This window comes from Pristiophorus japonicus, chromosome 21 (genome assembly GCF_044704955.1).
Source record: "Pristiophorus japonicus isolate sPriJap1 chromosome 21, sPriJap1.hap1, whole genome shotgun sequence".
In the NCBI taxonomy this organism is placed as follows: domain Eukaryota; kingdom Metazoa; phylum Chordata; class Chondrichthyes; family Pristiophoridae; genus Pristiophorus; species Pristiophorus japonicus.
Genome location: NC_091997.1, coordinates 8,510,022 through 8,526,420, shown reverse-complemented (window position 1 = coordinate 8,526,420; position 16,399 = coordinate 8,510,022). Strand labels below are relative to the sequence as shown.

General features: G+C 48.6%; 1 protein-coding gene across 1 annotated transcript in view; it reads left to right on the top strand.

Annotated features, from left to right (window-relative positions):
• Nucleotides 1-16,399, top strand: part of LOC139234053 (alanyl-tRNA editing protein Aarsd1-B-like) — a 94,660-nt gene that overhangs the window by 27,585 nt on the left and 50,676 nt on the right. The window contains exons 4-5 of the mRNA XM_070864926.1: nt 10,474-10,572; nt 13,035-13,121. Of these exons, the coding sequence (XP_070721027.1) occupies nt 10,474-10,572; nt 13,035-13,121 (186 nt within the window). The remainder of the gene's footprint in view (nt 1-10,473; nt 10,573-13,034; nt 13,122-16,399) is intronic.

Sequence of the window (16,399 nt, the reverse complement as noted above, 5' to 3'; positions counted from 1 at the left end):
GCAAGACCGGGAGCCGCTCAAAGTTCACCATCGAGGGCCTACGCGACTGCGTATGCGAGAACGGGAGCCGCTCAAAACCCACCATCGGGCGCAAATCTGAGCTCAATGTGTTGGGGCAATCACTGACCCCCATCAGTGCCGCTTCAGACAGTATGTATGCAGAGGGTATGCGAAAACGGGGCATCTTCAGCGGACATGTCCAGAGCAGAGCAAGCGAGCTGCGACACACCACATGGATGATGATCAATCCAGCATGGGTCTGACAATGCAGCCCGAGGCATTTGAGAGCTCCGAGGAGGAAGTGTACAGCGTACGTGCATGCCTAACAAAGAGCCAACCAATAATGATGGAGGTAAAATAAAACGGCATGCCGGTATCCATGGAATTAGACACGGGTGCGAGTCAATCGATAATGAGCCAGAGGACTTTCGAAACGCTGTGGGAGACCAAGGCAGAGAGACCCAAGCAAGTCCGATAAATGCGAAATTATGTACCTACACCAAAGAGCTCATACCAGTGATCGGTAGTGCAGCAGTAAGAGTGTCGTATGAGGGAGCGGTTCATGATCTACCGTTATGGATTATCCTGGGCAACGGCCCATCGTTATTCGGCAGCAGTTGGCTCGAGAAAATAAAATGGAAATGGTACGATATTAAAGCTTTGTCATCAGTGGATGATGATTTGTGTGCTCAAGTGCTGAGCAAATTTCCCTCACTGTTTGAACCGGGAATTGGCAGCTTCAAGGGAGCCACGGTGCAGATTCACCTCGGCCCAGATGCAAGGCCCGTCCATCACAAAGCCAGGGCAGTCCCGCACAGGATAAAAGAAAAGGTTGAGCTCGAATTGGACAGGCTACAACGCAAGGGGGTCATCTCACCGGTCGAATTCATTGAATGGGCCAGTCCCATTGTTCCGGTGTTAAAGAGCGACGGCATGGTAAGGATTTGTGGAGACTACAAAGTCACGATCAACCGAGTTTCAAAACAAGATCAGTACCCGCTACCAGAAGCTGATGACCTGTTTGCAACACTAGCCGGGGGAATATCGTTCACCAAATTGGATCTAACGTCGGCCTACATGACACAAGAATTGGTTGAATCATCAAAGAAACTTACGTGCATCAACACTCACAAAGGACTGTTTATTTTTAACAGGTGCCCTTTTGGCATTCGTTCGGCAGCAGCTATATTTCAGAGAAACATGGAGAGCCTATTGAAATCCGTCCCCAGGACCGTGGTATTCCAAGACGACATCCTAGTCACAGGTCGTGACACCGCTGAGCACCTGCACAATCTGGAAGAGGTTCTGCGTCGTCTGGACAAAGTGGGACTCAGGCTGAAACGTTCGAAGTACGTTTTCATTGCACCAGAGGTCGAATTCCTTGGATGAAAGATTGATGCAGATGGAATTAAGTCTACAGACGTGAAAACAGAGGCCATCAAAAATGTGCCCAGGCCCCAGAATGTGATGGAGCTGCGTTCGTTCCTGGGTCTTCTCAACTACTTCGGTAAGTTGTTACCCAAATTGAGCACAGTATTAGAGCCTTTGCACAAGCTGCTCAGGAAAGGAGATGACTGGGTGTGGGGTGAACTTCAAGCCAGAGCCTTTGAGAAGGCTAGAAATCTGTTGTGTTCCCACAAGCTACTGGTACTGTACATGCAAGTGTCTAGTTTTGACCTCTGATGCGTCGTCCTATGGGGTTGGCTGTATACTCCAGCAAGCTATTGAGTCAGGCAAATTACAACCAATTGTATACGCTTCTCGAAGCCTGTCTAAGGCAGAAAGAGCCGATGGCATGGTAGAGAAAGAGGCTTTAGCATGTGTTTATGGGGTAAAAAAAATGCACCAGTACCTGTTTGGGCTTCGCTTTGAGCTGGAAACCGATCACAAGCTGCTTATATCGTTGTTCTCAGAACATAAAGGTATCAATACCAACGCGTTGTCCCACATCCAGAGGTGGGCGCTGACATTATCTGCCTATGATTATGTCATTCGCCATAGACCAGGCACCGAAAACTGCGCTGATGCATTGAGCCGGTTACCGTTGCCGACACCGGAAGTGGAAACTGTCATGTATGCAACCATAATGTAACACCACTGTATTACTGTATACACACAACCTAGGTGCACACCTTGACCACAAGGGGTGAACTTGTGGGAGACACTCCTTACCTGATCACACAGGTATATAAAGGGAGGTCCCACGCAGGGTCATCGTCTTTGGAGTCCTGTGAATAAAGAGTTAAGGTCACAGAGTGACCTTGTCCCCAGAATGTGCCTCGTGTGGTTTCACGCTGTAGAGTAAGGACTTTACATTGGCGACGAGAAACGGGAACTCACGACCCATGAGAATGGCCACCGGTAGCACAGAGGAACGGTACTGTGTTGGGGAAGACTGGGATGATTTTGTCGAGAGGCTTCAGCAAAGCTTCGTTATGAAAGAATGGCTGGGGGATGCAGCGTCCGACAAGCGAAGGGCTCATCTTTTGACCAGCTGCGGACCAAAGACTTACGCGCTCATGAAGGACTTACTAGCACCCGAAAAGCCGGCGGACAAAACCTTTGAAGAACTTAGAAAACTGATCGGGGAGCACCTCAAACCGCCGAGTAGCGTACATATGGCCCGACACAGATTCTACACCCACCGACGTCGTGAAGGACAGAGCATACCGGACTTCGTAGCGGACCTCCGGCGTTTGGCCAGCCTCTAAGTTCACAGACGCCTGCAGGGGGGAGAAGCTAAGGGACTTCTTTATCGAGGGCATCAGTCATGCGGGAATTTTCCGCAAATTAATTGAGACCAAGGATTTGACCTTGGAAGTGGCGGCGTTGATAGCTCAAACTTTCATGGCGGGGGAGGAAGAGACGAAAATAATATACGCGCGCAATTCTGCCTCTAACGCGACAATGGGTCAGGGAGTCAACATCATCAATGCGACTCAGAGCCCCGCAGGCTGGCAGGGGCAGTCCGACACTCCCCAGGCAGCAATAGACCCCAGAGTAGGATTCCAACAGAGAAAATGGCAGGCTGAACGGACATTCACGCCATCACAGTGGACAATGCGGCCCGGGATGGGGCCATTGACACCCACCAATACGGTACTTAAGAGCAGTCAAAGGGACAGTCAGCGCGGAATGCCTGGTCATAGTCCCTTTGTCCCCAACAATGGAAACTTTAACTCATGCTGGAGGTGTGGGGGAAAACATTCAGCCAGATCTTGCAGATTTCAACAGTTTGTCTGCAGAAACTGAAATCTCAGTGGCCATTTAGCTCGAATGTGCAGGAAGCCTGCAACCCAGATTAATATATGAGGCAGATAGACCAGAAGAGGATCCTTTGAGGCAGGATGACTTTTGGGGCAAATCGATGGACGCCGAGGTTCAGCGGGTCCATGCAGCAAACAGTTCATACACCAAAACGCCACCGATGATGATGAGGGTTTTATTAAATGGCATCCCAGTACGCATCGAGCTGGACACTGGGGCCAGCCAGTCACTCATGGGCGTTCAGCAATTTGAGAAGCTATGGCCACTTAAAGCCAGCAGACCCAAATTAGCATGTATTGAGATACAATTACGGACTTACACTAAAGAAATCATTCCAGTGCTAGGCAGTGCAATGTTAGCTGTCACACACAATGGGTTCGTGAAGTGGCTGCCGCTCTGGATTGTCCCGGGTAATGGTCCCGCATTGTTGGGGAGGAGCTGGTTAGCCGAGATGAACTGGAAATGGGGGGATGTTCACGTAATGTCATCTGTGGAGCGAAGTTCGTGCTCACAAGTCCTACAACAATTCGATTCACTATTCCAACCTGGCGTCGGGACTTCCAAAGGCACCAAAGTAGTAATACACATCACCCCGGATGCCAGGCCAATGCACCACAAAACCAGAGCGGTGCCGTATGTGATGCGGGAAAAAATCGAGAGCGAATTGGACCGGCTGTTGAGAGAGGGCATCATCTCGCCTGTTGAATTCAGCGACTGGGCAAGCCCCATCGTTCCCGTCCTAAAAGCGGATGGCTCCGTCAGGATCTGTGGCGACTACAAGGCCACCAGCAATCGGATGTCCCTACAAGATCAATACCCGCTCCCGAGAGCAGAGGACCTCTTCGCCACACTGGTAGGCGGCAAGCTGTTCACCAAGTTGAACCTCACCTCAGCCTATATGACCCAGGAACTGGCCGATTAATCTAAACTACTGACCACCATCACCACGAACAAGGGACTGTTAGTTTATAACAGGTGCCCGTTTGGCATTTGATCAGCGGCCGCGATTTTTCAACGAAACATGGAAAGCCTGCTCAAATCCATTCCTGGAACAATCGTATTCCAGGACGACATCCTCATCACGGGTTGAGACACCGAGGAACACCTCCACAACCTGGAGGAGGTGCTATGCCAACTGGACCGGGTAGGCCTGCGACTCAAGAAGTCTAAATGTGTGTTTTTAGCTCCTGAGGTTGAGTTTCTGGGCAGGAGGGTAGCTGCAGATGGGATTCGGCCCACCGAATCCAAAACAGAGGCGATTCGACGAGTACCCAGGCCCTGCAACACATTGGAGTTGTGTTCATTTCTGGGACTGTTGAACTATTTCGGGAACTTTCTGCCGAACTTGAGCACGTTGTTGGAGCCGCTACACGTGCTCCTGCGTAAGGGTTGCAATTGGTTTTGGGGGGACTGTCAGGAACGGGCTTTTGATCGGGCGCGAAACCTACTTTGTTCAAACAAGTTGATGACCCTGTATGACCCCTGTAAAAAATTGGTTCTGACATGTGATGCATCGTCCTATGAGATTGGGTGCGTGTTGCAGCAGGGCAATGCTGAGGGTCAACTACAACCTGTGGCTTATGCCTCTAGGTCGCTCTCTCAAGCAGAACGGGGATATGGGATGGTCGAGAAGGAAGCGCTAGCATGTGTCTATGGTGTAAAAAAAATGCATCAGTACCTCTTTGTTGGAAGTTTGAATTAGAGATGGACCACAAGCCATTAACATCCCTGTTGTCAGACAGCAAGGCTGTCAATGCCAACACATCAGCTCGCATACAGCGATGGGCTCTCACGCTGGCTGCTTATGACTACTCCATCCGGCACCGGCCCGGCACTGAAAACTGCGCTGACGCGCTCAGCGGGCTTCCACTGGCCACCACTGAGGGTGTAGCGGAGCAAAGCGCTGAGATGGTCATGGCTGTCGATGCCTTTGACAGCACAGGCTCCCCCATCACAGCCCGCCAGATCAAAATCTGGACAAACAGAGATCCCCTCCTATCCCTGATTAAGAAATGTGTCCTGACTGGGGATTGGGCGCCCGCACACGGAGCATGCCCTGAGGTCGTCAGACCGTTCCACAGACGGATGGATGAGCTCTCCATCCAAGCCGACTGCCTACTATGGGGCAACCGAGTAGTTATGCCCCAGAAGGGCAGGGAGGCATTCATCAGGGAACTCCACAGCGAGCACCCAGGCATTGTGCTGATGAAGGCCATTGCCCGGTCACACATTTGGTGGCCTGGAATTGATTCAGACCTGGAGCACTGTGTTCGTAGGTGCATGACGCGTGCCCAGCTGGGTAATGCCCCCAGGGAGGCCCCGCTCAGCCCACCAGGCCATGGTCACGCATTCATGTTGACTACGCGGGCCCGTTCATGGGAAAGATGTTCCTTATTGTGGTAGATGTGTACTCGAAATGGATCGAGTGCATCATTCTGAATTCATGCACATCATCCACCACCGTGGAAAGCCTACGTGTGATTTTTGCAACCCATGGCTTGCCGGACATCCTGGTTAGTGATAATGGCCCATGCTTCACAAGCTACGGATTCCGGGAGTTTATGTTGGGCATGGCATCAACCACGTCAGGACTGCGCCGTTCAAGCCGGCCTCCAATGGCCAGGCGGAACGTGCGGTCCAAATCATTAAGGACCCTCCCTACAATGCCGCCTATCGCGCCTCCTGCTGGCCTTTTGATCCTGACCACACTCGCTCCCGCCCGCAGAGCTACTTATGAAATGGACACTCAAAACTCGGTTGTCCCTCATTCACCCAGTCCTAACCGACATAGCTGAGGGCAAGCGCAAGTCACAAAACGAGTACCATGACCGCAATTCGAGGGGGAGATGTACAGAAATAAATGATCCTGTATTCGTCCTCAATCATGCCATGTGGCCCAAATGGCTTGAGGGTACTGTAATTGACAAAGAGGGGAATAGGGTCCTCGTGGTAAAACTCAACAATGGTCAGATATGCCATAAGCTTCTGGACCAAGTAAAAAAAAGGTTCAGCATGGACACGGAGGAACCTGAAGAAGACCATGAGATGGAGCTCACAACACCGCCAGTGAACGAGCAACAAGAGCAATCAGAGGAATGCATAGTGCCTGCGGTCAGCCCGGACAGGCCGGAATCACCAAAGGTGACAGACACTCACATCAGTGTTCAACAACTGGAGCCCCAACTGTGGTGCTCCACGAGGAAGCGTAGACCACCTGAAAGACTAAACCTATGATCCTAACAAGACTTGGGGGGGGGGGGGGGGAAGGTTGTGTCATGTATGTAACCACAATGTAACACCACTGTATTACTGTATACACACAACGTAGATGCACACCTTGACCACAAGGGGCGAACTTGTGGGAGACACTCCTTACCTGATCTCCCAGGTATATAAAGGGAGGTCCCACGCAGGGTCATCACTTGTGGAGCGCTGTGAATAAAGAGTTGTGGTCACAGAGTGACCTTGTCCCCAGAATGTGCCTCGTGTGGTTTCATGCTGTAGAGTAAGGACTTTACAGAAACGCCAATGCCTGCAGAGCTACTCATCGTCATGGATGCCTTTGAGAATGAAGGGTCGCCTGTCACTGCTCAACAAGTTAAGACCTGGACCAGCCTGGATCTGACCCTATCGATTGTAAAACGTTCTGTTCTTAATGGGGACTGGTTGACCATCCCCAAGGAAATGAAACCAAACCTTACAGCCGTCACAAAGATGAGCTTTCCATCCAGTCCGACTGTTTCTGTGGGATAATCGTTTTGTAATGCCCAAGAAAGGCAGGGCAAGATTTGTACGGAAATTACATAGTATGCATCCCGGTATTGTCATGATGAAGGCCATCGCCAGGTCCCATGTTTGGTGGCCTGGCATTGACTCGGACTTAGAGTCATGCGTGCATCAGTGCAGCACTTGCATGCAGTTAAGCAATGCCCCAATGTCCGCTCAGTCTGTGGTCATGGCCATCCAAACCGTGGTCTAGAATCCACATCGACTTTGCGGGCCCCTTCCTCGGTAAAATGTTTTTTGTGGTGATGGATGCATGCTCCAAATGGATAGAATGTGCGATCATGTCATCCAGCACTTCCACTGTCACCATTGAGAACCTGAGAGCCATGTTTGCCACACATGGTCTGCCAGACATCATTGTCAGCGACAACAGACCGTGTTTCATGAGCCTGGAGTTTCAAGAGTTCATGAAACGCAACGGCATAAAACACGTGAGGTCAGCCCTGTTCAAACCCGCGTCCAATGGTCAAGCAAAGCGAGCAGTTCAAACCATCAAGCAGAACCTGAAATGCGTAACTCACGGTTCCTTGCAGACACGCCTGTCACACTGACTGCTCAGTTACAGGACAGGACAAGGCCTCACACGCTCACCGGGGTCCCACCTGCGGAACTATTGATGAAGAGAGGCCTCAAAACCAGACTCTCTCTAGTCCATCCTGACGTTAACGATCATGTTGAAACCCGACGTCAACTCCAGCAGTATCACGATGCGCCGCAGTGTCACGCGACATATCTGTAAATGACCCAGTGTATGTACTTAACCATGGTCAAGGGCCCAAGTAGCTCCCGTAAAATGTTATGGATAAGGAGGGTAACTGGGTGTATATGGTTAAGCTCAAGATTGGGCAGATGTGCAGGAAACACATTGATCAAATCAAGCTAAGACACACTGACGAACCGGAACAGTTGGAAGAAGACACCGCGAGCTTAGACGACCAACCAACTCACGTCCAGCCATCAGAAGAACCCACTGTGGTCAACACCCAACCCCAAGTCATGAGAGACTCAGAAAGCACTGGGATTGTACTGAGACGGTCAACCAAGGAGCGAAGGGCTCCGGACCGTCTGAACTTGTAATATGGACTTGTGCCAAGAACTGGGGGGGTGGGGGGGGGAATGATGTAATGTATGTACAGAAGGTCTGCCCACCAACAGGGGGCACTACCGTCGAAGGTCCTAGGATCATAGGTACACTCGTGCTGGGCCCAGTATATAACCTGAACTTCACCTTTGTATCTTCATTTCTGGAAGCCATTAAAGACTGACCAGGTTACACCTGGTCACTGGCTCACAGTACGGCGTTCATTGTATCATTTCATACACTACATTTAGCATGCATGTAGTTCTGTGTTGCAGCTTCCCCAGGTTGGCACCTCGTTTTTAGGTATGATAATACGGATTCTTTTTCCCTCAATCTGCTTCAGTGAATACACTGACACGAACACCCATGTTGCCTTTTCTGTAAAAGACCTTTATTGAAGATTCTCCGATTGGGACTTGTCAAGATAGAGGAACACTCTCAATTAGAGCTTGTTCAACTCCCTCAGGACAAGTCTCGTAACAATGCAAAAGCTCAATAGTTATACATTTTCAGAACAGAACACATTTGATTAGCACTTGGTCCATCCTATCCCTTTCTACCTCCCCCCCGAGTACGTCCAATGGCAGGCCAACAGGTCCACCAGACAGGGCGGGCGCTAATGTTAGTCTGTTTACGGTTTTGCTTCATCGATGTTCCCTATTTTATGGCTTGTTATAGCAGTCCCTTCGTATGACTCATACCTGACTTCGCTTTCCGCGTAACTCATGTTTGACCACACTCTGAGTAACCTCTTTTTGTGTCGACACTGCAAGTATTGCAGCTTGACATTTCTTTCAGCTATCTTCCCATGATTCTCTTCACCGCTTGACACATTCACAACCCCTCTATTCACATTCTCAGGTACGCCTGGTGCTGCTCCTGGCATGCTCTTCTGCACTCCTCATTGAACCAGGATTGGTCCCCTGGCTTGATGGTAATAGTAGAGTGAGGGATATGCCGGGCCATGAGGTTACAGATTGTGGTGGAATACAATTCTGCTGCTGCTGATGGCCCACAGCATCTCATGGATGCCCAGTTTTGAGCTGCTCGATCTGTACACTGAACGATGCAGGTGTTAACTTGGGAAGATCCATGAGACCTTATTTGTCATTAAATTGAAAACAGTACTTTGCGTTGGTCTTAGCGACCAGCTGAAATATGAGGTAGAAATTGGTAGAAACATGCCAATGTAGCAGTGGGACAGTCTGTGCCCAATCTGCGTGGGTGTTGGTCCCATTGCTGAATACGTGGGGCCTTTATTTTAGGGGCAGCTACCTAAAACTGGCCTTGGGGCCCTTTAATATGTAAATTTGAAGGACCCCATCGAGAAATCAGTCGGCAATGAGCGGGGCAGGCGTCAGTCTCTTCAGTGGTCCCCGTGACCACCAACTCCAGGTAAGTTTGTATAAATGAAATTCTGTTTAAGAAAACAATCCTGTGTTGCCAGAAGGAGCAGGAGTGCTCATCCGATTTCACAAGAGTTACGAATAGCCACACCCCCACCGCCTGCCCCCGTAACCAGCTATAATCCCTCCTCCTCGGACATGTCTGCGGACTGCTGCTGGCGAGGCGGGCGGCTGTTGTTGATGTCTTTGCTCAGGCGTGCTGCTTGCAGGGGTGCAACCAGTACTGGCAGCTCTCACCGAGTGTGTTGATGAGGCTGAAGGACTAATTTCCCTCAGTCCGCGGGCCTCTTGGTTCGGGCACGCGCTGGTCCAGAGTAATTTCTCGGCCATATATGTCTTTTGTGCACTTTGATTGTTTATTGTAGGCCTATTAATGTAAGTACCTGTAGTATACTTTAGTTTGGCATTAATGTGATACATCCACTTCTTGCACTTTCTGGCCTTGTGGGGGAGAGGGTGCTCTTTGCACCGCTGGTGTAAGTTAGGTGGGCAGGGTGCCCACGACGACTGCCCAGGATCACCAGCGGGCGACACAAACCGTTTTTATGGTTTGGTTTTATCTACATAACATCAGCGAGCTGCTGGCATTCCTGCACCTCCTGGCCCCACAAAAATCATTTAGAAAACTTACCTGTGCTGTTTCCGGACTGGCCTCCAATGGTTACTTTGACCAACCATTGGTTAGGCCGCTCCACTCTGCGTCCAGAATCATTTCTCAACCTTATCTGTCCAGACAGCGGAATAGTGCAATGCATAGCTGAACACAGCTTTTTACGTAGGTTGTTTTGGCCATGAAATAGTATGTAAGGTGATCAGTAAACATTGCATAACTTGCAATAAAGCAACACGGCATTCTGTAATCATGTGTCATAGGAATTTAGGAATTTTTCCTATTAGGGGCTTAGTCACTTTTGTTTTTCCTTCAATTGACAGGATTCGAGACACAAGCGTTCAGATCGGTCTATAACTCTCTTCATGAGGAAAGTTGATGGCAAAAAAGCTTGGCCGAGATTGACAAAAGAAAAAACCAAGGTATGGTTTCAGGCTAATACTTAAACAGATAAATTGGCTGTGACTGGGAGTGACATAACTGCGGAAGATTGTATTTGTGGGTATTGCAGCGTACATGGAGAATGCGTTTTCATTTCCCCTCTTTCGCCCATCCCACACGTGGGTAAAAAATATGGAGATGAATACAGGCTTCAACATAGCCAGCTGTTGTGCACCACCAAGTGACTGGGAGAAGCAGTAGCAGAGGCCTGGAACACCACAGCTATGTGGTACTGCTCACTTTATAATGGAAAAGGGGCAAAGGTAAACTGTTGTATTGTAATGATAAAGGCAGGTTACTGTCTTCTGTGCACTTTGATCGGTTATTGTAGGCATATCACTGTGATTAGTGTACTTTAGCTCAGCATTAAGGTGATCCATCGATGCCTTGCACTATCTGTCCTTGTGTTACTTCTCGACTTGACTATTCCAATGCACTTCTGGCTGGCCTCCCACATTCTACCCTACGTAAGCTAGAGGTGATCCAAAACTCGGCTGCCCGTGTCCTAACTCGCACTAAGTCCCACTCACTGTGCTCACTGACCTACATTGGCCTCCGGTTAAGCAACGCCTTGATTTCAAAATTTGCATCCTTATTTTCAAATCTCTCCGTGGCCTCGCCCCTCCCTATCTTGGTAATCTCCCCCAGCCCCACAATCCCTCCGAGATGTCTGCGCCCCTCTAATTCTGTGCTCCTGAGCATCCCTGATTATAATCGCTCAACCATTGGTGGCCGTGCCTTCTGTTGCCTGGGCCCCAAGCTCTGGAACTCCCTGCCTAAACCTCTCCGCCTCTCTACCTCTCTTTCCTCCTTCAAGACGCTCCTTAAAACCTACCTCTTTGACCAAGCTTTTGGTCACCTTCTACTTATTAGCTCGGTGTCCATTTTTTAAAAATCCCATAATACTCCTGTGAAGCGCCTTGGGACGTTTCACTGCGTTAAAGTCGCTATATAAATACAAGTTGTTGTTGTTGTGGGGGAGAGTGATTTTTGCAACTCTGGTGTAAGTCAGCCGGGCAGTGCCTCCACCACAACTGCCTGGCGCACCAGCAGGCGACACGAACCATTTTCATGGTCGGGCATCATCGACATAATATCGGCGAGCTGTCTGCACTCATGCTTCTCCTGGCCGCACGAAAATCATTTGGAAAACTTCCCAGTGCTGTTTCCGGACTGGCCTCGAGCGGTTGCTTTGACAGCCACTGGTGAGGCCGCTCCACGTCCAATACCAACGAGCGAAGCAGACGTAGTGCACGACCTCCCCAGTGGCACCTGAAAATTGAGTTGGGATCCTACTCTGGCATAGGCCGCCCCCCCCCCCCATTTAAATATTGAAATAAGCCTGTTTCAGACAGGAGCACTGATTGCCCATTTCAAGGCCCACTTGAAAATTGAGTCGGTCGACTAGCGGGTGGAAGACTTTTTCTTTTACAATTTTTGTCTGCCTACTGTCCTATTTTTCAGCAGGAACGGGGATGGTAGGCAAACTAAAATCGTCCTCATGATCTTTAAATGAGATTGAGGGACTAACAAGTACCAGTTCTATTGAATTTTAGTTGCAAAATATGATTTTTATGTGGGCTTTAGGGGGCCGAAATTGTCCCTTTCTTTAAGAGCCATGAGTGCCTCAACGGGTCGGTAAGAATTCTCCGCCTAGTTGCCACGGAGTCACCGACATTTGTGAAATTGCCCTCCATTTTTATCCCAGCGGTGCTCGTCACTGCGCCGCCCGCGGTGCCACCCTGTCGGGCACCGCGCCCCCGCCGACTGGCGACAATCCCTTTCCACCCCGCACGGGACATTGCCCCACGGGAGCAGATCTGCCGACGCTCGGTGTCCCCGACGGCTTTCCCCGACGGGAAGCTGTGAGTGGCTGGGCGGTGCGTCCGCCCTTAAAGGGGAGGGCGCTCTGCCGCGATCGGCGTTTTATTTAAATTGTCGGCCAACTGTGAGGTTGGCCCGACCATGCTGGCCACGGGTCTCGGCCACCTTGGGGGCTCGGACCACCAGCCCAGCCGAAACCTTCCCTGGTAGCCCAGTGGACCGAACTAAATTAAATGCAAAGTTCGCAGCGGCCCTTCCCTTTAACCGAAGGGAAGGGACATTGTGACACATTGACAACTTCCGACGTCTGCCCCACTGCAACACCACTTCCGCCCCTCAACACTTCCCGGAAGGACAAAAAAAAAAATTGCTGAAAATCGCTCTATTCTCCGCCCCATGGATTGTGGCGGAGAATCAACTTCATAAACAGTAGGTGCGCTACTTTTAGTCCGGGGGGAAGTTTTGGCCCCTTGTTGTTTTTGTAATCCAGCCTTAATTGGGTGTCTACCCATGTTCCAAAGGCAAAGTGCCATCTCCATGCACTGGGTGACTTGTTCCTCTATTGTTTGCAGAATAGGCTGGAAGCTTATATGAACTTCTGTGTCTTTTTTTTCCACAGCATGCCTGGTTAGTTGTGGACTTTGATAACTGGAGGGATTGGTACGACGATGATGAGCAGATGATTGACTTGGAACACTTCGCAAATGTACGTTGGACCTCTGTGGCGTATGACCAGTTGCTGTTAAAGAAATCTGTAACTCACTTCAGTTGTAAATGACAACTAAAAAAAACACATGCGCTATACTGCGCATTGACTTAAAATATGAGACAGCTTTACTTGTATACGTGTTATATTTAAATGTGTCATGCTAATCTTACGTCATGGCACTGTAACTTTTGACTTTCTGCTACTCTATTTTCATCATACAGTTGCTGTTTTAACTTCAGTGAAGTGCTTTTGAATATTCTCTACCACTGGGCCCATGATCACTTAAATATTTATCCAGTCATGTGGCATAAATTCACGGGAAGCAATACATGCTTCTCACCATAACTAATATTCTATGCAAAAATAATTATAAATGCATATGTTGTAATATTATAGAAACATAGAAAATAGGTGCAGGAGCAGGCCATTCAGCCCTTCTAGCCTGCACCGCCATTCAATGAGTTCATGGCCTGTAACAAAAGCTCGAAAACTCTGTGAACCCTCCCTTCTTGCCCACCGATTGTGTTCACGGCAGGTTATATTATTAAATGTTATTTAAACAATCAGCACCATGTATACCAAGATTTTGGACATGTATTTATCATCAAACCAGCTTTTCTTCATTCTTTCTGGTGAAGTGTTTGTTTTTCTCCTTTTCTATTTTTATTTGGCTGTATTCATCAGCTTGATTAAATAAAACCTGTAATATTTCTTCCTAATTTAATTACTTCCTCGATTGCATTTAACAAAAACATTTCTCTAAGGTACAGCTGCCATGACAGTTGCCTGCTCGTCCCATTGTACACCCTCTAAAATAACATTTAGAAGATAATAAACAATAAATAATTCAACAGTTCTCTCCATCCAAGCGTGCTCCCTGCTGTGCCTCAAGCTGCCTGAGCTCGGGAATACTCTCCACTTCTCCATCATAGGTCTACAGGCCCTAGTTGAGTCCTCGTGTTCTGATCCAAGCAACCTCACTTCAACTCGACAAACCACTTGGAGGTCCAATCTCCCTTGTAACCTGAGTCATTCTGGGTATGTCTCTGGGTTGAGCTAGTCAGCCACCAGAGAACTAGCAGCAGGTCAGAGGTCGAGCTATTGATTTCCGGTTGATGGAGAGAGCAAAAGGAGAGAAACCCATGTTCTGGGTTGGTTGGGAAGAACTGCTGAATAAGGCAAGTAAAGTACAGTCAGCTTTAAGAGCTAACCTGGCCCAGAGCAAACCCAGGGCTGATTCAGTGAAAAAGCTGACCGAAGGAAAGCGTTACTTAGCCCACTAACAGAGACAACGTGGTATGTTTTCATGATTTTTATTTATTACAACAACAACTTGTATTTATATAACACCTTTAACATAGTACAGAATGATTGCTATTTCTAGTCAACAACCCCATTATCATTGTATCATGTGACTCATCATCATAGCGAGTCCCTCGGAATCGAGGAAGACTTGCTTCCACTCTTAGCATGAGTTCTAAGGTGGCTGTACAGTCGAATACAAGAATGACAGTCTCTGTCACAGGTGGGACAGACAGTGGTTGAGGGGAAGGGCGGGCGGGGAGCCTGGTTTGCCGCACGCTCCTTCCGCTGCCTGCACTTGATTTCTGCACGCTCTCGGCGACGATACTCGAGGAGCCCAGCGCCCTCCCGGATGCACTTCCGCCACTTAGAGCGGTCCTTGGCCAGGGACTCCCAGGTGTCAGTGGGGATGTCACACTTTATCAGGGAGGCTTTATGGTAGAAGGCGACCGATTCCTATGTTCCTATGTACCTGTGCCTACTGTTGAATTGTACTGTCACTTAATGCATCATGTTTAAGCTACAAGCAGCCATCACATGACCCCCCCACCCCCCCATCCTCCGGATCTCGGATTTCCCATTCCCTCAAAACCCTGCAGCACCCTCAACAGTTGCACTTTGCTGCTCCCACCTGACCGCCTACTAAGCCCACTCACCCAACTCATTCCACTTTTGCCTTGTATATGAGCCCTGCTCCTGTTGTTGATATGAGCTGCCCTTATGCCACTCACTCCAGATATTGTGCAGCAACCAGCTTCCTGCTATCCCTGACTCCACATTGTTCCTTCCACTGAAATTCTCTCTCTTGCATTTTCTCCTGCCATTACTCATGCTAATTCAATCTTTGTCACTTTTCTGGTTGACATTTTAAAATATCACTGTTTCTGTTCCGTTCAATTTTAAATTTGAGACATTTGAAGTTGTCTTCCTCAACAGTGTAAATCAGTACCTCAGGTATCAGTGACTAATTGTTAAAAATGTTGGGTCTAACTTAGATTGTCTCTTGGGTTCAGTCCTGGTCTCTCCCATAAGCAGGCCTTGAATCCCTTACAATTAGTTAACTTGTATTGCCCAAAATCTAGTTATACGATGGCATGATCTTGATGCGTAACACAGAAACCCTCTTGTTATATAAACTAGATATTGTAATTCTTGTACATTTCTCCATGGTGTAACTTCTCTAATCCTCCAAAAGCTGAACTGATGTTTTAATGAGACGTGGCCAGATACAAATTGTTAAATTGCTTTATTTTACAGTAAGTAAGTTACAGCATGATGGACCAAGTGGTGGCCTCCTGTGCTGTAGATTCTACGATTACAGAAAATTTCACATTTAACTTAAGTTCAACCCCTCCATGTAATTTCAGCCCCTTCATACCCTAAGCTCTAAACCTCTCCACCTCTCTACCTCTCTTTTCTCCTTCAAGATTTTCCTTAAAGCCTCTTAGACCAGGTTTTTGGTCATCTGCCATAATTCCTTCTTATCCGGCTTGGTGTCAATTTTGTTTTCTTCTAACACTCCTGTGAAGCGTCTTGGGACGTTTTACTATGTTAAAGGCGCTGTATAAATACAAGTTGTTGTTTTAATCATGAAAACATGCCACGTTGTCCCTGTTAGTGGGCTAAGTAACGCTTTCCTTCGGTCAGCCTTTTCACTGAATCAGCCCTGGGTTTGCTCTGGGCCAGCTGACTGTACTTTACTTTCCTTATCTCAGCAGTTCTTCCCAACCAACCCAGAACATGGGTTTCTCTGTCCAAATACATGGCAGATGCAGTATAATGTGGATAAATGTGAGGTTATCCATTTTGGGGGCAAAAACACGAAGGCAGAATATTATCTGAATGGCGGCAGACTAGGAAAAGGGGAGGTGCAACGAGACCTGGGTGTCATGGTTCATCAGTCACTGAAAGTTGGCATTCAGGTACAGCAGGTGGTGAAGAAGGCAAATGATATGTTAGCCTTCATAGCTAGG